Raw genomic sequence first — 24,266 nt, forward strand, 5'->3', positions numbered from 1 at the left:
CCGCACCCTCTTTCGCGAGTGTACTCCCCTCTCTCTTTCTCGAACGTTGTTCTCTCTCGACGCCTCATTGTTGCCCGCTCCACCGTCAACACGATATATATATATATATATATATATATATATATAGAGAGAGAGAGAGAGAGAGAAAGAGAATATATAGATATAGTATAGATATATATGTACATCTCTTAAAAGGTGATAAGTTCGCGAAAGAAACTCGAGAAAAGAAGCTTCCGAAGGTTGAAGGTGAAGTTTAATTTTCTATGTAGCGAAGAGCAACTGCGAAGTCTACATTTAAAAGAAACACAATGACATTCATTTGGATGGAAACGAATTGTGATTAATCAACTGGTTAAAAGAACAGAGGAACAAATTTACTCGCGAGCAGAACTCACCCGCTCTACTTGTCTCTTCGCATTCTTCAAATTAACGCTACAAATTAAGAATCGAATGAAGTGCTTCAAATGGAGATTGCATCCTGGAGCGCGATGTGATTTCGTGCGTAACGTGTTAGCATTTATTCGCAATCAACGTTTATTTAGAGAATTTCACCTTCGCGTCGTTCGACTGTATAAAATCCTGCAATTTAAAGAACAATTGATTGATGAAAAATGAAATGTGTCTATAAAGTTCAGAAAAACACAGAATCGATATTTTATATTTTATTTTATTATTTATTTTGAGCAAGACGAAGTACATCCATTAAGGACTTTACATTTTTTAATTTAATTCTTCGACTTCAAAAAAGCGTTAAATATGTGGGTGTAAAAGTTTCGTATAGACATAATATTCAATTCTTAAATTGCAAATGTAATCCTTCCAGCCTTATCGAGGTGTCCATTAACTAATCTAGGACAAATGCTGTAATTTCTGCTCGTACGACCTAAATTAAGCAAACCTCTTATACATGAACGATTTCTTAGGAGCAAATAATTAATTTTTCCCTTAAATTAATTAAGTAAGGGAAAAGTAATGTACTATTTGAACTCTCCCCTCAGGGAATTAATATGACGTATCGGAGAGATCGTAGCCGTAACGAGATTAAAAATTATCGGGATTTCAGAGCCACCATCTGCATTAAACATATTAAATGGTTACTCATGCGCATTGTGTCGTATTAAACACGCTTTCAACAAATATTTTGGACAGTTTGGTAAACTGTAAATCATGTTTGTCTAATTGTGCAATATCGAGCATTGTATTATTCTTATCGTGACATCCACACATCTTACACAATCGATAACACGGTCATTGTGAGCGTGTCGTTTGAATCTGTTCTTTATATGTAGTTGCGAAGGCAATATTTCAATTTCTACAAAAATACGATACACATAAGTAGATAATACTTTCGAGAGCAATTTTCTTAATGTCAGACAATTGTATTCAACTGTACAATTGGTGGAACACAGTTGTTCGTATCCTTTTCCTCTATGTCATGTTTCGTATTTCTGGACAGTATACTAGGTCGCAGAGTGCATTACCGAAATTAGAGCTTTTCCGATAATATTGGAAAATATTTTACGCAGGGGTTTCAAGCGTTCGGAATTATGTTAAAATTGAAAATACATCCGTTAAATTATGTAAATTGTTATAGAGTTCGACTAGATAGAGTTCCATTACAAGCGGATATTAATAAATTGAAATAGTTCAAGCTAGAAGTTTAAATTACAAAATGTAAGCCCTTCTGAACGCAAGTTTAGATTACAAAATATAAACCCATCGGAGCAGAAGTTTAGATTACAAAATTGAAACCCTTTGGAGAACAAGTCGAGGTTATAACAATCTTAACTTTCACACTTTGACCGTTTCTCTTTCTAAAACCTTCTTTGTTCAGAATTCAATACATCCAATCACGGATTTATCGATTTTATGGACGTATGATGAAGCTATTATAAATCAGGAAATGTTTTTGTAAGTTTTAGTTGATATTTGGATTAAAATTCTGTATCTCGAGTGTATTGAAATAATAACAAATTGTAAATTAAAAATACACCGAGGACATCACGTCAGTATTATGAATCTCGTTTATGTTAAAACGCGTGACACGTTCATCTGATGAATTTAGCGTTGACTAGGGATTAGAATTCTAAATTGAATGGAATTGCGAAATTAATTAAACGTGCACATCATTGCAGAAGTAAGTGAATTCATACTCGAACGGTCCCGTTACTTGCAAATCGTTCAATTTAATTCTACCTGAATAATTACATTACTTCATACAGATCTTTTGTGAAATTACATTAGAGCTCTAATTTATATTTTTTGTTATGTTTATTTTCTTATGGTGAGTAAATATGTTCTAGGTCCTTTGTTAATTTCTTTTTTATTCGCATCAGCATGTCTCTCAACTCCTAATTTATTACGAACATTTATAAGATTAAAAGCAATTAGTATCGTTGATATTACACGTTTAACAGTATCACATTTCCGAGTAAATTTTTCTCTCAGTATCAAAAATCCCCAGCAATAACCTCGAGTGGACGAGATTGACACTTTCGTCCAGCGTTTTTATTCGTGGCTCGGTCGACCGAAAATGTATCGACGTTTCCTTCGATTTATAGACTCGTCGTTTTGATCCTCCGAGCAATTCGGTTATAGGAAGCGAGATATAGGACGTCAAAGAGAAACGGGGAAGTCGGAAAGTAGACATTTCACTTGGCGAATCGGCACGGGAGGCTTTCATATCCCTGAAATAATAAAGACTCCCTGCCTAACATACTAGATCCCCCCTTTCCGTCCCTAATCGTACAAATATTTATGCTGCTCGCCAGGACAGTGACTCGATCTTCGACAAGGGAAACATCCCTTCCTGTTACTTGACCTTTGACCCCATATCACACTGTCTTCCTGAATTAGGCCAGTGTCTCTCATGCCGTATTCCTTGAGAAGTACTGTTCTAGTAGAGAAAGATGGTAGTATTTTAGTACTATGAAATATAAAGTTTCTGTCGGCAGTATTTATCAAAGGTTTCAAAATAAGATAGCGAGTAAATATAATTCCTGAAAAAGGCCAACGGTCACATATTGGTTGAAATATGAAAATAGGAACCTATTTGCAGTCGACTGGTAACGATGATAATATCCATTCCAGACCATTTTCACTTTAATCAGACTCATTTCTTGCATCGTAAAAGTCGTTGAAAGGGTGCGCAGTCTCTCCTAAGGCGAAAAATAAGAAAAACTTAGCACTCGCTGGTTCAAAGGACGCGCAAGAATCGACGTGGCCTATTTTCGACTCCACTCGATCGCAGGATCAAAGTTAATCGAGTGGAACGAGTTCCGGAGGACGGCGCGGCGGTGGGCGGCGGGTGGTGGGTGGCAGGGGGCGGAGTGAGTTGGCCCATTACAGGGGTAAATTTCAACCTTATAGGCGACGCGTGTCAACGATAGAAAACCTGTCAGCAGCAGGTCACTCGATTCGGGGACTTTGAAGGTGTGACGTGACGGGATTTGACAGCACCAGCAGAGATCCGAATCGCATTAACGTGTCAAGTAGACCCTGCGTTTACGCTTAAAAAGACCTAGGATTTATCTTGAACGTTCTGCTAGACGTTTCATTCCTATGCGAAGATTCTACGACCTCCGGAAGGACTTCTAGGATCTCGACTGGCCCTAGACGTTTTTCCATTGTTTATAACTTCGTCAAACAAATATTTCAATAAAAATATTTTTGTCGAGGTTATTATTGCCTCCTAAAAAGTGTATGAAAATTTCACTAGTAAATTTTCACAATGAAAGCGAAAAACTTAATTAAATTCCTTGAAAGAAAATGTACCAAATATTTTTAAAATGTACTTGGCATATCGCGTTAACAAAGAACAGCACGCAGTTACATTTCCCCGGATGTTTGACATAATCGTTTGTGCAACAAATTATACAAAAACGCGTTGGCTCGTGTGATTTACAACAACGCGTACACGTGAGATTAAAGTTAACTACGCTTCCGCAGGAAAGAATTTCTTTAGCGATGAAGCGGAAAGGTTTAATTTCAACCTCCAATTTCTGGAACAATCTTGACCACAGCAACAAGGAAACAATTTAAATAAACCGCTTTGTGACGCGTGGAACGACGATTACTTTGAAATTACTGCGACAGTCAAACGATGCTAGATTTTTATTCACTGAAATAAAATGATAAAAAGTATCGTAGCAATATTACATTACAGAGAAGAAAAAATTCAATAGCACTCCCTGAAAGGATCTTCAAAGTTACAAAAACAAAAGATAGTTTAAACATAACTACGTTTAATTAAATATAAGGAAAACCTGTGGTTGATCGTATGGCATGACCTAATAATAAATAAACTGCTGATTTTATGCATTTATAACATCAGAAAACAAAGACAAAAATATGCTAAACATAACTAGAGGGGTATAACCACAAATAACGAAGAATACATCAGAATACAACATTTCAAATAATTCAAAGTAACGTTCGCCAAAGATCAAGTTTTTACCTCGAATGCTGATAAATTACGAACGAATGATTTATGGATGGAAAAGTTTCTTTGTAATTAAACAAGTTGTAGGCCAAAAGGGAGGAACGATTTTGGCGTTATTCCGAGAATCGTTTTCTGGAAGGAGGATTTCGGGGAAACCGACAAATCGGTTCAAGTTCAAAGCTCTTCATCCGTTCGTGAAAAATACGAGATCTCTTCCTGTGCGAATAAATACCAGCTTCCGTGGCGAAACTTGGACGAACTGTAACAGATGGCTTCGTGACTCGGGCGTCAAGTTCCTGGGAACTCGCTGTGAGGGTTGCGCGTTATCCAACCCCACTTGTGAGCAGAAAGAATTTAAGAGCACCCGCGGGACATGGCAGTCGAGGATGCCTCGGTTTCGACATACCGACCGAGATCTCTTTAAAACGACTTCAAACGGGGGGAGCTAGTAAGTAATCCCGCGCTTTGTCCAAGAGTTACCAAACAGTTCCTTTCCATGAACAAAAGCATCATTTGCGAAATGGCCTCTGACAAAAGCCTCGGGGAGTGTCGCAGACGAATTTTCGCGCGGGGAGTCCAAACAAAAGCTGATCGAACAACTAGGAAAATCTTTCGAACATTTTTATAATTCAATTTTTGGATAGGTAAGTAGGATAAGTAGTCTTGTAAATTTTGAAATAATTTAAGTAGTCTGAGCTAGGGAGATTTAATTCAAAATTTTAGGGGTTGTAAGGGCGTTAATATAGAAGAAGTAAGAGAATATATACTTGGAGTTGAACTTATTGTTAGTATCAATTTTGGGTGAGTTTGTAGAAGAATAAATTCTATTCGCCTTTAATTTGAACAAAAATCTTAGATATTCTATTATGAAGGTGTGTGGTGAGTTTGTGTCAGAAAAAGTTATTCTTATTCTACAATTTTTTATATACAATAATAGGTATAAAAATGTATCCAGTTCCCTTTTAGAGTAAATTTACCATTTATTTATCAAGAAAAATCATACAAATTACGATCTTTCATGGAGACCCGATGAGAAGGGTACCTTGACAGAACGCACTCGCTAATTACGCGTTTCTAAAAATCCCCTGAAAAATCGAAAAAGAATCGCGGCGTTCTCTCTGGGATATAAAAATTCTCGAAAATGACAGATGCACTCCAAACGAGCATAGCCCTGCCAGAAAGCCTCGAGAGTGGATTAAATTTCAGAAGGTAATCCTTGCTCGTCAGCGGAGCTCATCAAACACCAAGGGAGAATCAATGGCAGGCGGCGTCGCCTGGCAATCCGAAGAATTAAAAAATCTCCAGTGTTCGAAGGGTGGAGAAAAAGGTATGAAAAAAGTTCGAAGGACCCTCTTCTCAGCCGGGATCAGGATTACTTCGGTTTAGACGTCAAACACTATCGTCGGGGTCCTTTTTCCGACACGAGGGAGAGTCCCTCCTATGCTCGAGAGAACCTCGCCATGCAGAGAAATACAAGTGCGAATCAGTCGAGATATATCGGATGGCTTGCACCCTTGTCTTAGGACGTAATCCTCTTTGGGAAGAAACTCCCTTCGACCGTGTGGCTGAAACAGCGAGAAGAATTCAGCAATTAATCGTTGCTCGGAGAACGTTGTCGCTTCAACGGATCGACTGACGATGTTTTAGTATTTTATCGAGTAGTAATATAGCGTAGTATTGTCATTTTTGTGTTGCATTAGAAAATATATTTTATTTAATGTCTCATCAGTAGTAAGAAAAAAGCAATTGAATTTTCTTTTCATTAATATGTCCACCGTGTACACTTAACATTTCTGTCAACAATCTTGATAGATAAGCTATTAATCTAGCTAACTAGTAATTTCTTCGTTGTATCCGAAGTAATATTACTTCCTTTACTTTTTAATATCTCATCACAAATGTTTTCCAAATGTTGTTTCTAAATGATCTCATAGTTGCTTCGAACAGTGCATACTGTGCAATCCTTTCCATAGAAATAACGAAAATAAATGGCGGAGCGGAAGCGTCATAACGCGTTGAAACGCCAAGGATGGAACGCGTAGACGGATACGAAAGGAAGAGGGAAGAAATGCAGCGAACAAAGGGAAAAGAAACCCGAACAGGGAAGAGGGACCCGTGATCCGTAATCAATCACGATACTGCGGCTATTCGATCTCCCCGCCAATTCGAATCGTTCGTCAATTGACTCCTTCGCAATTTAGCTTCAGGCGTTAAGAGACTTACCCGCGGCTATTTCAATTTCTTTACAGTCCGATCTGTTTATCGCTAAATCAATTTACTGAAGTGGATTTAATTGTCGAGTGAAACGAGTTCGACATTCGATATTCCTTTTCTATTATCAAAAGTATATTTAGGAGCTGATTAAGTCGTCTGAAGTTCATAATGAAGGCGTCACTTGATATTTTGGTATTAATTGGTACACTATTGTTTGAAAAGAACTGACTCGAATCCTGAAGACTCTCCATCCTTCCAGTATTAAGGGCTACAGGAATCAACACGTCAAACACCAAACTCCAATTTAATCTTCGCGGAGCATCAATTTCAGTTCAAGAATATTACTCACACACGAGTCAAGAAATAATACTAAAACTTGACCTCGTTTCACCAGCTAATCTCTGCATGAACATTTACGGCCGAAAGTTAGAGCGAAATAAGGCAATCTGAAATCTCGAACGATCCTCGAGCAGCTGCAACTGTCCTTCACCAAACGTAACATCAAAACTTTAACAAGATACTGCGCAACTTCCAACGCTACACGCGAATAGTGTTCGTTCGCGGAACTTCCTCTGACCGTAAAAAATTACTCCTCTCTGCCACTAGTTTTCCCAATTTGTTAAAACCCAGCGGGGGGCGAACTGTATCGTCGTAAATTCGGCCGTAACGATTCGGGAAAACAAACGGAGTCCGTATGAGCGGAGAATCATAAATTGTTCTATTCGCAAGACGAACGGAACACTTTATTAACAGTAATAACAAGATTTTATCGCAGAAAAGAGATAAATAAAGTAATAGAGTTCGATTAGCTAATTTATTTTAACGTTTCGACCATTTACGTTGTTTCTCCATTTATTTGATGAAACTTAATTACGATGTAATTATAAATGATTAATAATTTCTATGAACCGATGAATAAGTAATCATTTTATTAATTTAAAGTCTCCACCTTCGGGGCGTGGGTTTCGACTGTTCTGACAGTTGAAATAAATTAGAAACTGTATTCGACGTAAAAGTGCTCCATGAATTCAAACGTATTTTCGCCTTTTCTGAGCAAAGTATCGTACTACAAAATTTACTGATTTATCCGCAGAATTCGGTCTAAAAGTGGCCAGTGTTTGGTGGATTTTCCGCCGATGGATCCGCAAAACGAATTAGAAGGAAACTTTTTCCTTTCGCCCGGTTCGGTTTCCCTGTATCTCGGCATAGAGACGCCCGCGCCACATAAAATTTATCTGGGAAGTATCCAATTGAAATTGAATCCCGTTTTTGTTGAAATACAACGGCTGCCCCCCCCCCCTCCCCCCACGAGAACTAATATCGGGACGTCAAAGGCGGATATTGCCGCGAGACGTTCAAGTTTTCGTGCCAAGAAGACAGCGCCGAGGACGGCAATCCACTTGGACTGGAGCTTTGTCTCCTTTGTTGGAAACGTCTCGTCATTTCCTGAACGCTTGATAATTTATTTAATACCGACACGTTGGAGGATGCTGAAAAGACGACGAAACGAGTACGACAAGGACACTAGAGACGTTACAAAAGTGTTGCGCGAATATGCGCGTTTTTTGTCTTGGACGTCAACATTTAATACAGATGTATAATCTAGGTTATTATTTTAATGATAAAAAGTGACATTAAATGTGTTGTTTTAAAAAGAAAATTGACAATCTTCTTTTGCAATAATTCGTAACTCAAAAGACTATAAGCTTGTCCCTTGAGTAATTGCAATCAATTTGAAGTACGAGACATCTCATAGTTGGCAGTGAATGGGTTAAAATGAACAAAAATATCTTACTTTTACGATACGTAGTCAAAGTACACCTACACCCCAGAGAACCAAGTGTTCAATGATTCACAACGCACGGTATAGCACACGCTCACCAAGAACGTCGAAGATCAGCGGGATTCATGCATTCCGAAACACGTTCCCCAAAACGGAGATCTGCTCGATGAGCGTCGTTAATAAACGGGTCACGATCACAAAGCTGTGAAATCGGGATCTATCTCGAGCCAATTATCGGGCCGAATCCTTCGGGAAGTTCTGTGTCAGAACTCGGCCAATAGACGTCCGCCTGACTCACTCGGCAAAAGGGATCTGCTTTTCGAGTATAATAGCGAGGCCAAGATGCAACGAGTTACTCGTAGAATCCGTGTTCAGCCAACACGACAGTCACCCTTCCCGGAGTATCGGTCTGCGTCCTTGCCACCGACGCGACGCCGACGCGACGTGCACAAGTATGCTAGAGCGACTCGCCGACTTGGGGCACATCGGGACTCGCCTCGGAATTGCATCGAACATCGCCCTTCCATCTCTCTCCGTCTCTCTGATCGTACACGCTGACAGCAACCGTACACCCGTGTCTTGCGGTAATTGCGCTTCTGGGCTATTGAACTCCTAATCACGAAGTGACAACTGTCCCCCACACCCAACCCTCGAACATTCCCTGAGTTTATCCTCCACGCGACTGCTATCGAAGCTAAACCTCTCGTTTCTTTCGGGATTAGTGGAACGGAGTACAGAAAAGGTGGACTAGTGTGTGATTATCCAATTTGGAGACCTCTGTTGCCATGATAAGCACCGATTGGGAGATGATTTCTTGATTTTGGTCAAGTTTGATTCTTTTCTCAGCCATTCCCAAGCAACTTAAATTAACATATTCGCTGTCAACTACTTATTGAATGTGTCCTGTGTGTAAATAACCAATGAATAATATTCTTGGACTTACGTTTATTATCGTAAGAAATCCCTTTAGAGAATGTACGTATAATAATTACGCACGTATAATTAGTTGCATTTGTATAGCTTAGAAACCCAAATAATCGATATTCCTTAATCTTTGCATATGGATATTAAGTTTCATCTCCTCTAGTCAATCAAACCTCTAGTTTCTTCCCCCGAGGCAATGAAATTTCATTTCTCGTCTTCCGAACATTATGTTCGAGAATAAGCTACTTCCCATACTACGCGAAGAAGAGCGTAAACTGCTTATGATAGGGTGTAACGAAATGAGAAGTACACCTAATAGATCCTTGTTTGGAACACGGAGTTTGTGTTGAAGTTTTCCAGAGGAAGTTTCAGTGAAAACTTTAGGTTACTGTTTCAGTCTTCGCGAGCTCGAAAAGATATCAAGTTGGAGTGTTTGCGATACGATGGGTAACCCACGATCGAGTAATTCATATACAGGAGCAAATGGATAAATCTCGAGTATCTTCGAAATATTTTATTGTCTTCTGACAGTAATTGTAAGAGCTTTTAATTGTCGAAAATGCACAGTATACCCTAAATCATCATCTCCTAAAGCAATCTCCTTTTATTCTACTCGAGAAATAAAAAGAATCACCATTCTCTAATTTCTCCTAACAGAGACAGAAACACGTATTCGCCAAAGAATTTGTTCTTGTATCCTGGTCAGGATCACGACAAATTGATTGTTCGAATTTTGACCTAGTTTCGAAGAAATTTGTCCCACTGAGCTCCGTTTCTCTTGCGTCGTTTCGTTGACTCTGACAGCTTCTCTGTTTCCCGGTTGTAAGTCCCGGTCTGTTGCTCCCCAACCCCTCCCCCGCCCCGGCTCCCGTCTATTTTTCTTCGTTCGCCGGGTTTCTGGCAGCTGTCCCCCCCATCTCCGCGTTTCCGTGAAATCGAACGAAGAAGACACCGATTCCTGGCATGTGTTTGAAGTTCAGCGACATTCCTTCCTGCTCCGCGGTTTCTTCCGTCGTTCCATCCATCGTCTTCATTCGCCAGTTCTTTGGATTCGCTTGCATCTCATCCCCGGGAAACCGCGCTCTTCTTGATGGCTTTCTCCACCTTGCGTTGGTTGGATCCCTTGAACCCCCTGTGGTATCGCAGCCAAGGAATATGCACTATCTATATATGCAAGAATTGATCCACGCAATCTTGATTCGTACGATGAAATTCATCTCACGATCCAAAACGACTCTGCATTCATACCCTGCATCACTTTCGAACCATCCATCTTCCGACGGGTTAAAGAGGCGGGTCGAACTCGTTTCCATTCGTAGCTAGAAGCTCCCGTCGCGTCGGCTCTTATCACGCTGTTGTTCAATCAAGGCAAAGTGCGTAATTAAGTGACGGTCGTCTCTGGTTCCGCTGTCGCAGATTCAACTCTGCTGATTGCGGCTCGATCGACGAAAACGAAGCGCCGATGAATCGAAGAAATTTCCGAACGAATTTCGGCCTGGGTGAGAAAAAGTGTTGCGAATTGGAAACCAGGCCCGTTCGAAAAAAACGATGGAAAAAAAAAGGAACGAAAAATACTGGAAAAACTGGTTGATTGGAGAAGTCTGTTGTTCGCGATCGCTTTTCGGCGAGGATGCATCGAATCGTACGCGATACCAATATTTCCCGTGTACGCGATATCAATATTTATCGATCGCGATCGATACGCTGGGATCGGTTGCGCTGACAGGATATTAGCATTCACACTCGTGTAACTTCAGACAGCTGAAGTTACGAGATGTATTCTAGTCTCGTCGACGAAGCAAAATAATGAATGTTTGGTCCTTTTTGTAGCGAATGGATGGACAAATTGGAGAGGAGACTTTTTTTCTTGCGAGATTTCAGAAATACGTATAACTGTAGTAACCAACGAATTCTCTGGAATATCAGACACTTTGAACGACGAATGGATCGTCGAAAACGATACATGATGACTGAGAAAGGAATTTGTCCTGCTGTGCTATAGCATACAGGACGATGATCGTATTCCATGACGATTTCGCATAGACAGTCTGCATTTTACGAGCACGCGGTATATCTATGTTTCGTATGGAAAGGAATCGTGATTTCCCTTTAAACTCGAGCTTACGAAGTCTCTGTATCTTGCCATGGAATGCGTACTTACACGTAACAACGTCAGGATTCGTTTTCATTTCAACGTCTTTGTCTCCCTTCGTCTTTGGAAAGATTCGTTGTAGCTCTTTTTTGTAAAGATTGTATAGTAAGCGAGAGGTACGGGATGGATCCTGACGATTTACATATCACGGATCTCGATCAAATAGAATTATCCAATGTACCGTAAACTTCAATCCGGTGGTAAGATTCTAAGTGAAATCAAGATGAGAACTATTCTATTTTATGCTGTACCAGGACTTTGGAAAAGAAATTACGTTATAGAAGTGACATCGCCAACTGTTTTCAGTTTAATCGAATTTGTTTTAATTGTGACTTTGAATATACGGAGATTAATCATTGAATATTTTAAGGAATTGTTTATGTAGCAGAAATTAATATTTTACCAAGCTATACATTGGATGTCAGACCATAACAAGTTTGTCATGCTAGCTCTGTAAGGACCTACTTTGTTCGAATAACAGAAAATACGATTATTGGAGCGATCGAACGGTTAAACATTCGGATAACGGAGGCTCTACTGGAATAGCACGAGTTATGATTATACTTGTGCCGCACAACACGATCGTATGTACGCGTAGGGCAACGGGAATTAACAGAGCACAGAAGAGCGCGAAATTATTTTGCGTTAACGAACATTTTCGATGCCGTCTGCTGGTATCGGTTCACATTTTCGGCGTATTACTATCCGTAGCACGTTCGATGGAATTTTCCCGCCACTTTCGGCACGCGTCGTTCCCCCGAGAACCTAATCGCGACAAGAGAAATTCTCGTGCGACGATCGTCACGGGAGAAATGCCCAGAAGGCACTGACGGTGTTTTCGCCAGTGACTCCGAACACCAGAATTCCGTTTCACCGCCACGGTTGCGTTTATATTTGGCGCGGGCCGCCCATGCTAATAATATGTGTATGCTATTGTTGATCCACTCGCGATCTTTGCTTACTTGTGATTTTCATCCTTTCAAATACGCGAGCTGTCAGAATCGTAGTGCTATATAGGTAGAAAAAGGATCAACGTAGCGCACTAATTCCAGACGATAAACAATTTCATATTATATCTACACAAATATCGCTGCATCGGAAAATTGATTCCTCACAAAAAGAGTATCGTTAAAAGAATATCAAGATTTCAAACAGTATTAAACTGTACCAACTGCACAATGAATAAATTAGCCTTGACAATTAACACGTATCCTACCAATTGCAGCGTTCGCAGCGTCCATAACGAAATCACGTATTTCAATGGCCGCTCATCGAGATCCGCGTGCAGGAGTTATTGTTTACGCGGATCAATTTGTTACAAGATTATAAAAGCCAGGCCTCAAGATAAAGCGTGGAAAAAGGGGGACGCGCGACAAGTATTTAGCACGACAACGTTCGCTCGATTTTTTTCCTTTTTCCGCATCGGCCACGAGCTTTATTCCAATTCGCCGTGATGAATCTCCAGACCGCGCGCGAATTTCGATTTCGTGCTCGAAAATTGCGGCCATTCATTTCGCGATACGCGTCGCCGCTAATAAACGAATACGTTGTAAAAATTCGGGACGAACAATGGCAGGGAAATGAGGGGGTTTGGCCTGCGATGTTCCACGTGCTGGATGCGACCGGTGCGCGTGCGACCAACACCGTCCATACGTGAATATTTAAATATTCGCATGCGTGGTTCGCTAACTACACGCGGCACGGTAGGTACTTTGTAAATAAATAATTCCGGATTGCGCGGCACTTCTGGTGTTTCGGTGAATCGTCCCTTCGCTGCCGGGTTTTCAAACATTTTCCAGCTCCCGTATATTTCCTGTAACAATCGGTCATAAATATTCATTTTTAAGACGATTTTTGGTTAAAGAATGCATATTTGGGGCCTCGCAATCTGTGACCTTTGGAAATGTGTTGCTTGCGTTCATTTTATTTAGTTTTGATTTATTGTGTATGATATTTTTTCAGCACAATATTTATAAAAAAACTTTCTCTTTACACTAAAATACTTTTTCATTTAATTGAAAACAGTGTCTCCAAGACTAGTCATTTATTCCATCACGATAGAAATAGATACAAATGATCGTCGGTAGATTTAGTGTTAAAACTTGAAAAAAATGTGAAAGAGTTTAAATGAATGTTGCACATCTACCATGTAGTCAAACTCCCTAAATTAAAAACAAAAATAAGAAATACTCGATGAATAATCAGAATAATGTTCATGCTTACATCTGAAGAATTCCACAGATTCCGATGAAATACTTGATAAACAATTAACTACAACTTTCTCATAGTTTGGATACATAATATTCCACTCTTTGCGAGAATTAGCCTCTCTGGCAGAAGCGTGGAATATCAGTTGGGCAACATTTAAATAACAGAACCGATTGACATCGCCGAGCACTGACTTAATCCTTCTAGGATTCCAGTCGAAGCTACTTCGATGTAGCCCGGCAGAGTTTCGGTCAAGTTGCGGTCAGACTGCTTCCAAGTTTCCTTGAGGGTGATGCAAATGTGTTAGTTGCATTCCAGCCAGAGTTTTCCTAGGGACTTGCAAACTTGCTCTGGTTAGTAGGAAGGAGCTTGCATCTGCATTCACGTAGAGATCTTTCCGCGAAAGTCTTGGCCCCGCGCGAATGTATTATGGGAAACTTCTAACACCGATCGATCCGCAAACATACTGGCAATTAAACTTTCATGTTCCCCTTCCTTAGCCCTGTGCAATTGCGAGATAAAAATGCATCGTCGCAGGTGATGGATGAGGATTGATGAAGGAACGAAATAAAACGACTAATTTTATCCTAACACGACTCCTGGATCAACTTTGCTTGGGGAGAGGGCGGAGGAGGGGTCAGTGTTTGTTTATTATGCAAATGTGCTCTTATGATTTTTAAATATTGTAGTAAAAAGTACGCGAACACGATGAAAATAGATAGAGACTGCGAATTGCTCCGTTTGGAAACGATACTTTGCAAGAATATTTCACGCTCGAACAGTCGCTAACAATGAACTTCGCCTCGTGACAAGAGGAATCAAAGCTAAGATGTATTTTTCTCTTCAATTTCCGTCGCAAGAGAAACCAACGTTTACTTACCCAGCAATAATCATACGACTTCGCTATTGGTACACAGGTCGGAGGTACTAGGCTCTGCACCTCGGCTTTTTGTTTGCAGTGTCACGAAATAAACGCGCGAATCCAAGCAACAATGGGCACATAACTCACCAGAGACGATCGACGTCGAATGTATCCAATCTATTGTTACCGGAGGGGAGCGACTTTCTCGTTCGCGTTCAGTATTGTGAAATATTCATAAAGAGGGGCTCGATTGTTCGGAGCTAATGAGGAAAACGCCGTGTGAGATCAGAAAGAAATTGAACCAATATAACAACTGCGGGATTTCAGCTCAGCGCGACCCTCCAGTAAATTCTCATAGGTTTTAATTATTCTAGCATAAAAGAAGGAAAGCAGAGTACCACCTTTGTTCACTTGAGACATTTTTGTAGGTTTATAAGTAAGTGGAAGATGGGCCGAACGTAATAGATTTAAAATTGAAGCTTGAATTATAGGAAGAAGTATTTCAAAGCGAATAATAGAATAAACGTCACGAATACGTTCATACGTGTTCGTTTTATTTGCCATCTATGGTTCGAATAAAATTTTACCTACGTCTGGGTTCGATTGAAATGAGAAAGAGGGATGATCATTACCAAAACTTTTGCGATATCGAAGGACCTTGCGCGGTGAAACTATTATAGCTGTTTCCCCGTGAACCAAGATACGACTTGATCGTTTAAGGAGACATCATTTCCAAGGAAACTTCCATGACGAGCTATTTCCATTTATGAATGAGAATATTACGCATAAAGTATTATGCGTATTATCCTAAATGCATAGTTTAATAATAATAACAATAATTTGTTATTATTAGCACTACATGCAAATAGTAATTACAAATTTCAGTGTCGATGTAAACGTACCCAAAGTAACGAATCATATTAAAACTGAATATGTAAAACCAAAGTACGCGATCATTTCGGAGATTCATACGCGAATATAAAGAGAAAAAATTAAGCAATTAACCCAGACGCGGCTCTATCCCATGATAGGATGGACAATGGGACAATCTATCTCTTCCAGTTCTCTCCTGGAAAATCGTTTATCACTATATCACCGGATACATCTGGCTTTCGTTATCTCTCGTAACGAAATAAAAGAAATGTTACGAGCTTGAATAGGGGCTGGTACAACCGTCCGAAAAAACAAAGCCATTCGAAAAAGGAACGAAAGAAAGGGGGGAGAAGAACGAGCGAGACGGAGAGCAACAGAGATCTCTTGAAATAGAACGAATCAAGCCAAGTGGAATGTCTACCCTTCGAAACGGTACTGTAGACGATTCATGGAGGGGGTTCGTGAACTGGCTGGAAATCTCTTTAAAGTTTTTTGTGTTAACTGGGTGACCGCTCGTTTCCTTTTCGCCGAGTTAATAAAATTATCGCATAATAGTACACGGACCCTCAACCTGTAAACGCTTCGCGGTCCTTTGAATTCGCTACTTCTCGACCGAGTCTTTGATGACACTGACAAAAGTTTCAGATGCACCGGTGTAAAGAAAACAAAAATGCTCCAACTTTGATTTCTTATCGTACAGATATTGGGAAACGTTTTATAGAAATAAAAAAATCGATTTTCTCTCGTTCTTTTTTATTGTGCGGAGTTTTAAGAATGTCTTGGTAAAATATTAGGTTGAATTTTTGAACACTTTGGAAAGTTATGAGAACTGGAAGAGGATGGAGTCTTGCATCAGAGAATCGCGATCATTACTGAAACTTTAGGGTCGTTTTTCTGTGAAGTACATTTTTTAGACCAACGGAAGTAATCTCTGAAAAACTAATAAAACTTTGGATTTGGAATTTTAATAGCTCGAGGAGAATATTTCTGGCCATCCGTGGCGCGAAAATTATTACGACTTTTGTTATTAACGAAAAATGGTAAAAGTCTTTGGCTGTTTTCCCTTTAATAGTTTATTCGTGAGTTTTATTTTATCTTTTATAGAAGAAATTATTTGTTGATAGTCAAATCTTTGAAACGAGGCGTTATTTCGAACAGATTAAATAATAATTTTGACATTAATATACTAAGGGAAAATAGCAACTACTAAAACGGTGTGGTTTTTGACAAGTTACTAATTTATTAAGTAAGAAAATAATATCTAATATTTATAGATAGTGTGAAGAAACCCACAAATAAATCAGTAAAGGCAACAGAAAATCATAAAGGATTAAAAACATTGATTCGCGCAAGAATAATGAATTACCAAAAACACAATAAAAATAGAATACATTAATTAAACAATGTCAACTCTGGTCGTATAATACTAAAATGTAGATTTCAATTATTTCTACTTTTGATCGCATTGGCGAAATGTCACTTGTTCAAATATTTTGAAACGCAACGTTTTATGGTAAATGCATCAAGAATCGTTTCTAATCCGAACCCATAAATTAATGGTATCGATCGCGTTGTGTACCGCACGAGCAGTATCGACTCTTGTTTTAAATTGCGCTAAAATTTCACTGGATGGTTCGGTCTGTGCTGTCAATATTTACGGACAGGAAATAAAGTATCCTTCCGACTATTCATCTTCACCGTCGAGCGTAATTATCAGGATAATGCACACAGATGTACGGCCCTTTCGTGATTTATCAACGGTCGAGTAGCGCAGCCGAGCATCGAGCACGCGAATTCAATGATTTTCCAGTGAACAACCCTTCTGTCTGTCGAAACCGGGGTCCTCCGTAATCCTCCCTTTCCTTCCACCCTTATTTTTGCGCCCCTATTTTTTTCATATTCCTAATATTTGCCACCCACCCACTTATGCTTTCTGTACATCATTTCATAACCGTTGCTTCCATGCATAATGTATAATTCTGTGTCTCTGTGTTAATTAGAAATATAAAAAGTGAAACAGAATGATTAACCAACTCCATATCGACTGAACATCTCGAATTCGATATTAAACGATATCCTCCACTACCTTTTGGAAACCAAGTTTGATCTTCGTGGAAAATTCCGTACCACCGCGAGTCGTCATCGCTCCTGAGCGAACTTTCCCAATAAGTAGCAGAGAAATTCTATATGATCCCGGAAAGTCAACATGTAACGCATACGAATTTCGTGTGGCGAAGTTGCGATCCGTTACGCCCAGAAATTCGATGCCACGTTTCGGCAGTTGCAGCTACAAGTTCAACTCCGGAGCAACGCGACCCCTTGTTCCATTTTCCGAAATGGATTCGAATCGCCCCATCGTCGTGTAAAAGTACACGGTACCCGAGTCGCGGTATTCGACTCGAGGGCGAGTCGATTCGAAACTTCGTTTTGGACTTTTCACGTTCACCGAGCGAAACTGGACGTTTACGAAAACAAATAAAAGTTTCGCGCTCCTCGCTCGATCTCTTCTGTCGGCGATTAAATTTCTTAAACCGCTTTCGCGAGTAGTGGAGAATTCATTTTTATGACCACTCGTTGAGTTTCCTTCGAAAAAGGATTTAACTGGGTACTCTTTTTTCACCAGTTTCGAAGTAATTTTCACGATATTTTTGCGGTACAAGTACTGGACATAAACTTTTTAAATTTGGTACATTTTTAGACATATATACCAAATTGGTTAAAATGCTCAACTGCGAAGAAAGAGTTAGCCTCGTCTTCTTCCTTCTCCCTCCTGTAACATCGAGATTTTTCAAACAAGGATTACTTGTGACGTGAAATATAGGAAGGAATCCTTGAAACGCAAGATATGATTAATTTATGGGCAGCAGGGGAGCCTTCTTATTGTCTCTGAAATATTAATCATCATTTTTGCTGGGAATATCATGTTTCATCGTCGCGGAAGACGACGAGGTAGAGACAAAATCTTTGATGAAGGTTTTCATTAGACAAGCACGTCGATGTATGATGCAATAACATTTAAATTAAAAACGTGGAACTGCCTGTATTAAATTCAAACGCGTTGAATATGAAGCTCGTAACAATTGAAACTTCTTTCATACTCGATATGTACGAAGATTTACAGAAATAGAGATAGTTTAAATGAAAGCATGGTATCGTTTAAATTAAATTTATAGTTTCCAGAATAAATGTTCGCTTCGAATTTAAAAATATAAAATATACATATTGTCCAATTGTAATTGGTAAACTATGAATTTATTTGTATAACATCAGAAGTTACTTTGAAAGAATTTGAATTAGCGACCAAATCACTATGGATATACGATTACACTAGTTAAGATTATTTAACAGATTTCTGATTTACAAGATACTATTGTATTCTTGAATATCTGTAGACTACCTATTTACAGAGTATTTTTTCGAACAGAATTAAAAACAATAAAAATCCATCCACGAGGAAAATGTTACACCAATCTGAGCATTCCTGAGAAAATTTCATTTTACTTAGCGTGTATGTGATTTCGAGAACGAAAGGAGACCACAAACGTTACCCCAGAAATAGAGTTTACCACCCTTAATAGAAAAGCAACGCGAACGAGTGAAAGTTTTACGCGACACTTATTCCCAGATATTCTATTCATTGCGTGGACTATTTCGGAAGATGAAGCGACTCGCTTGAATCCATTTCCCGAAAGTGGAATAACACCGCTACCCTCTAGTTGCGTTTCGACTGCATCGTTGCACCATGCTCCAGGTCTTTCCCTCGACAATTTCGCCGTTCGCTATACCGATATCCGGCGTACTGATTTTCATAAATTTACTCCGCACATTTCTCCGTCGTTGGAACGTTATTAAGTATTACGCGTCTACTTCCTGTCGAGTTTCAACCAGATCCAACGTTTTGAAGGTGCTTAGTCGTCCACAATGGTTGCACTAACGCGCGTTTGAACACGTAATGTGCAAAGGTACACCAAAACTCTCAGGAAACTGAAATTATATATCTTAAGGATTTGTTCAGGTCAGATCTTGAATCAGAGGTTCCGATTCTTCATTCAGAAGTTTAATAATACAAAGTGGCATAGTTATATCATCGACAGGCACCTGAATATTTTCTCAATACAGAACAAAATCGTCTCTGTATTAAATCGAATTTTAATAATTGCAATTAATTCTACCATTGCTCTCCCTTTCTCGTACCAGTGGAAATGTATCTCCGTTCGGATGGTACCTTTTGCTCGGCGAAATATACGACGAAACGAGACAAGCAACGCCGCAAGAACAGTTAATTCGATGGCAAGAAAGTTCCTCGACGCGAACAATTACGAACGTGAGCAAGATATCGGGTCAAAAACCGATTCAACCTGTTTGTTGCCGAAAGCAGCGATAGTTCTGCGCCAACCCTTCCGACGTCTTCGTTTTCTTTGAGCCGCGATTTCGTGCTCGGGATTTTCCCGTACGATTTATATCCACCTTTGTTTCCACAAACCTAAAATAACTCAAGCGAAACTTCAGCCGTTTCTAACTTATGCCGAGATTTACGGAAACGCTGCTTCCCCTAATGCAACAATACACGAATATTTCTTGAGTAAACAGCGAGTTGACTTCGCCAAGATCTTTGGAAAGAATGGAATTTTTGTCGAAACAAAACATTTTACACAGTTTTTCTTTTTAAAGGAATTTTAAAGAAGGCACAAAACTAACATCTGTTTTAACACCAAAACAACAAAATTTTATGTTCTCTCGCTAGCTTCTTTAATAAAATAAAAATTCTTGAAAGTTGTAATAAATATGATTGTTCAAAGCTAGTGTCTTCTGAAATCGGTCATCCCACGATATTATCGCGGACGAGCGTTCTAGATTTTAGCAACGCGGACGTATTGTAATTGCACGCGTCGACGGCGCCATGAACAAAAAGCTCATTCGAAAAATAAAGAAAAGCTGGAAAAAGAGGGCCGCAGCGGGAGCTCGCGAACTCGTTAACCCGGTACCTGCAACGGATGTTCTCTTAATCAGTGAGGAATCGTTTCGCGATCGCGTTCGAACGCTGCAAATCTCTCGAACAAATATTTCAGAATCACCTGTAATGCTGTTCGTTATGGAAAAAGGAACAGGGAAAAGGGGGACTGGTCTCGAAGCGAGGAGAACCCGAAGCCGCTGCAGGCGGTGCAAAAGCGACCGCGAGAAAACAGAATGAATAGGAGCGGAGAGGAGAAAGAGAAGAGGATCTCTCGGATGCAGCGAAATGAACAAAGCAAGGGAAAGAGAGTCGTAGGACGAGAAGGACTACGTAGACGGGGATGCAGACAGTGGAGAGAGAAAGGACGACGCAGATGCTTGGAAACGTTTTCGTCTAACGATGCGATCCTTCACCATTCGTCTCACGTTCATCGATCCACGTTCATCTGCTTTATTCCGAGAGAGAGTCCGCGATGGAATCGTTAACCAGCGCGTGAGAATTATACGAGTCGCTTCGTCGACGAACCGACTTTTAAGGTGACCAGCGTTCTGTCGCGAATTGTCGATTGTATAAATCGAATTTCCGAGCCAGTTGCCCTTTTCTTCCATCTAGGCGGTCGTACACCCCCCGTGGCTCCTTATCGTGACGTGTAACCGAATCTAAACTCGTCGAGGAAGATTGCGTTCCCGAGTTGCCCCGAGACTGTTCGGAGATCGATACGCGATCACGTTCCGCCGATGCATCAGAAACACCGTGGAAACTGGGTCCCTCGATCGCCTCGATGTTTCTTACTCTATATTCGGAACGCACTTTGTCACAAAATGATACGACTATGTGTTTCAGAATATTATTTAAAAACAGTCTCTTAACTTATAATAGATTATGAAAATCGGACAATTCGTCTCTTTGACTAGATAAAAAGTTGTTTACTCTTTGTATGTTATTGGAAACTTGTACGTAAATATGAATTTTGTCCATCTGTGCTGTGGGGTTAACCCAGATTCCTTTCCAAACGTCTACCATTTGTAAAAGTCTGAACGAGCCGAACTTCCTGAAGGAAACCTGACACATGTATTTCCCGTGGGCTCGGGTCTCAAAAAATGAAACCAAACGCGTGCAGCGTCTGTCACGCTTCTTGCCCCGTTTTACCGCATCCCCCGAGAGCCGTTTTACCACGACCCAGGCAGCGTTTTTATTGCGGCACATTTATCAGGATGCGCCTATCGCGGCTTCAAGGATCGCTTGTTTACGCGCCCGCGTACATACATACGTTTTCATTGATTAACAGCGCGCAGTCGTCAACGTTTTTGTCCACTGGGAAACAAACATGGGTATAATATTTAAAATTGAACCTGCGCTCCAATTCCAAAACTATTGTAGGATTTTAGTTTTTAATTTAAAAAAAAAACGCCAATGTAGTCGTGGTGGATATATAAACTTGAAAAAATTTTGGATATATATTCTACGGTTTGTGTTTGATTAGAAAACAGAGTCCTAAGTCCCTACGTAATGAAAAATAGTAATGAAATTGAATCTATCTATGGTTTATTTCTATCCGATATCTAAACTATATGCAAATTCTATTTTACAAAGATTCGAAATTTTTCATTCATCGTTTGAAAATGAAATTTAGAGGTCGATGAATTTCATGATCTGCGCCAAGCATACTCATTTTGTAGCGATCCATTATTAATGCACGGCATTGTCGCGGTTACTTTTTGTTTATCGGGTACAATGAAACTTGGTGTGTCACTATAGCATCGATTATTAGTAGATTCATTATCTTTGGATCTCAATTAACCGATCACGCACATAATCAAGAATTCCTCTGCTGCCGATGAGAGAATAGTTTTGGTCGAATAATCGATCAGCACATTATTATTAAACTAATTAAATAATCAGTTACCAAGCCAATGGATATTCTATTATGGCCAAACGATAGAGCGTGAGTTATTTCGGTAGAGTTACGTTAGTTCTCCATCAACTGAATTGGTAAATGGTTGAATATATATTAAATTATAGCAGTTCCATGTATTATTCATATATATCTGTTTGTCAAATTCAAGACGAGTGTGTATTATATTTCTTATATTTGCCCATTATTTATTATAATTATTTCAAACAATATAATTATTAACAAAACGTACAACAGTATTTACAATAACAAACTTCTTGGTTAACTATCTATTTAATTTCACCCCTAAAAAATATACATCAACATGTGATATCAACAGAGACATTGGCGATCGCTTAAACGCTGTCAGGATCACCTTGCAATTTTTTAATCGAAGAGCTGATTAAGTAAAAACTGTGGCCAGCGGTTAATGATCCGCAACATGATCAAAGGCAGCATCACCCTCGACTAATAGGGTTGGGCGAAAACGACCCCGCAGTTCTTTCAAAGCGCCATGCATGACCGGATACGGTAGTTATCCACCTCACACTGTGCACCGTCGGTGAACCCTGCGTGATGCACGAGAACTATCAAACATAATAAATTGAATGTACTATTTTCAAAGCAATCTGTTATGTCGCTTTTGCAGTTCACAGGTCCGTATCAAGTTTATCGACCATTAATCACCATGGAAACAATTCATTGCTCTGTATACAAGGAACTTCGAAGCTAGAGAATAATGTCAAGGCAATTTTACATCGAAACAATAAAGTTAAAATTCAACTAAACCTTCAAAAGCATTAGCAAAGTTTCAATTTGACATGTAACGCAATGTGCCTGAAAAAAAATATTTTCTATTTCATGAACAGAACGTAAGATCATCCCTTGAGAATGCTTAGGAAAGTAGTTCTTTTTGGGAGAAGGAGAGGTGGTGAAAAAATAGATTTTGTTTGGTGTATTCATATCGCTTGAATAGCTCGAATTTTACTTTTCTTTAATAATTGTGTTTCTCAAAGAGTGAAGTTAAAGAGTATCGACTGTCACCTTGATTAAATCGCTCGAACAGTGCTCCCCCTCGTTATCAATAACCACGAAACGCCGGAACATCCTCTCTTTTTTCAATGACAAGCCACGCGATAGTTTGAAACGGTATCGGATGATCTATCAATTGCGAGAAAAAAATTCGCGTCACGAACCGTTGGCGCAGAAACGCAATGATCGAGGCGCATGCTATCGCGACAATGGCGGGTCGAAACGAATCGAGCGATAATTCGTGTCTGCAACGCTGTCGAAATCGTTCGTGAGCCGCAAGCAAACACGAACGAAGGTGTGGCCGAGATCCAAGGCAATTAGTTGATGAACAGGGTGCGGTCGTGAAGAAGGGGCTGAAAGCGTTGACCGTGCCGCGAACGCTTCCAAATGAGAGGGAGAGACGAGAACGAAGCCAATGACTAGCACCCGCGGCGCCTACCGACACGAACATTGCCACGAACTGATTCAGTCAATTGACGTGCCCCACGCTCGCTAATCTTTTCTTCGACGACACGCGACTCGAAGGGGGTCGCGTTGCAGCTGGACCTTTTACTTACGCTCGATTTACCAGCGAATCCACCTTCTTTCGTCCACGTTTCCTCAACGACGAGGGAACACCGCTACCATTTAGGTACTATCTCTCTAACGGACCTTAAGTGAAATTGATTCCGCTGAGCGATCGCGGTAGGCTAGATTGACTCCTCGTTTCTGATAATTGTATAGAGCTGTGTTCCTCGAGCTTCCCCACATATATATATATATATATATAGAGAGAGAGAGAGAGAGAGAGAGAGAGAGAGAGAATCTTATTCCAGGGGTGGCGCTAAAAAAGTCGTTTATCGAAGTATGTGGGGAAGCTCGAGGAACACAGCTCTATACAATTATATATATATATATATCGTGTTGACGGTGGAGCGGGCAACAATGAG

The 24,266-nt window shown here is 39.9% G+C and overlaps 1 protein-coding gene across 2 annotated transcripts in view; it reads right to left on the bottom strand.

Moving 5' to 3' along the window:
* Window positions 1-24,266, bottom strand: part of LOC128883015 (uncharacterized) — a 262,323-nt gene that overhangs the window by 163,555 nt on the left and 74,502 nt on the right. The window contains exon 1 of one of the 2 annotated variants that reach the window (XM_054134985.1): window positions 11,524-12,334. The exons of the other annotated variant lie outside the window; for it this stretch is intronic. Coding sequence (XP_053990960.1) covers window positions 11,524-11,551 — 28 coding nt within the window. The 5' untranslated portion in view covers window positions 11,552-12,334. Of the gene's footprint in view, window positions 1-11,523; window positions 12,335-24,266 lie in introns of those variants that run through there. 2 annotated transcript variants of the gene reach the window in all.

The sequence above is a fragment of the Hylaeus volcanicus genome, chromosome 1, assembly GCF_026283585.1.
Source record: "Hylaeus volcanicus isolate JK05 chromosome 1, UHH_iyHylVolc1.0_haploid, whole genome shotgun sequence".
NCBI classification, from domain to species: Eukaryota; Metazoa; Arthropoda; class Insecta; order Hymenoptera; family Colletidae; genus Hylaeus; species Hylaeus volcanicus.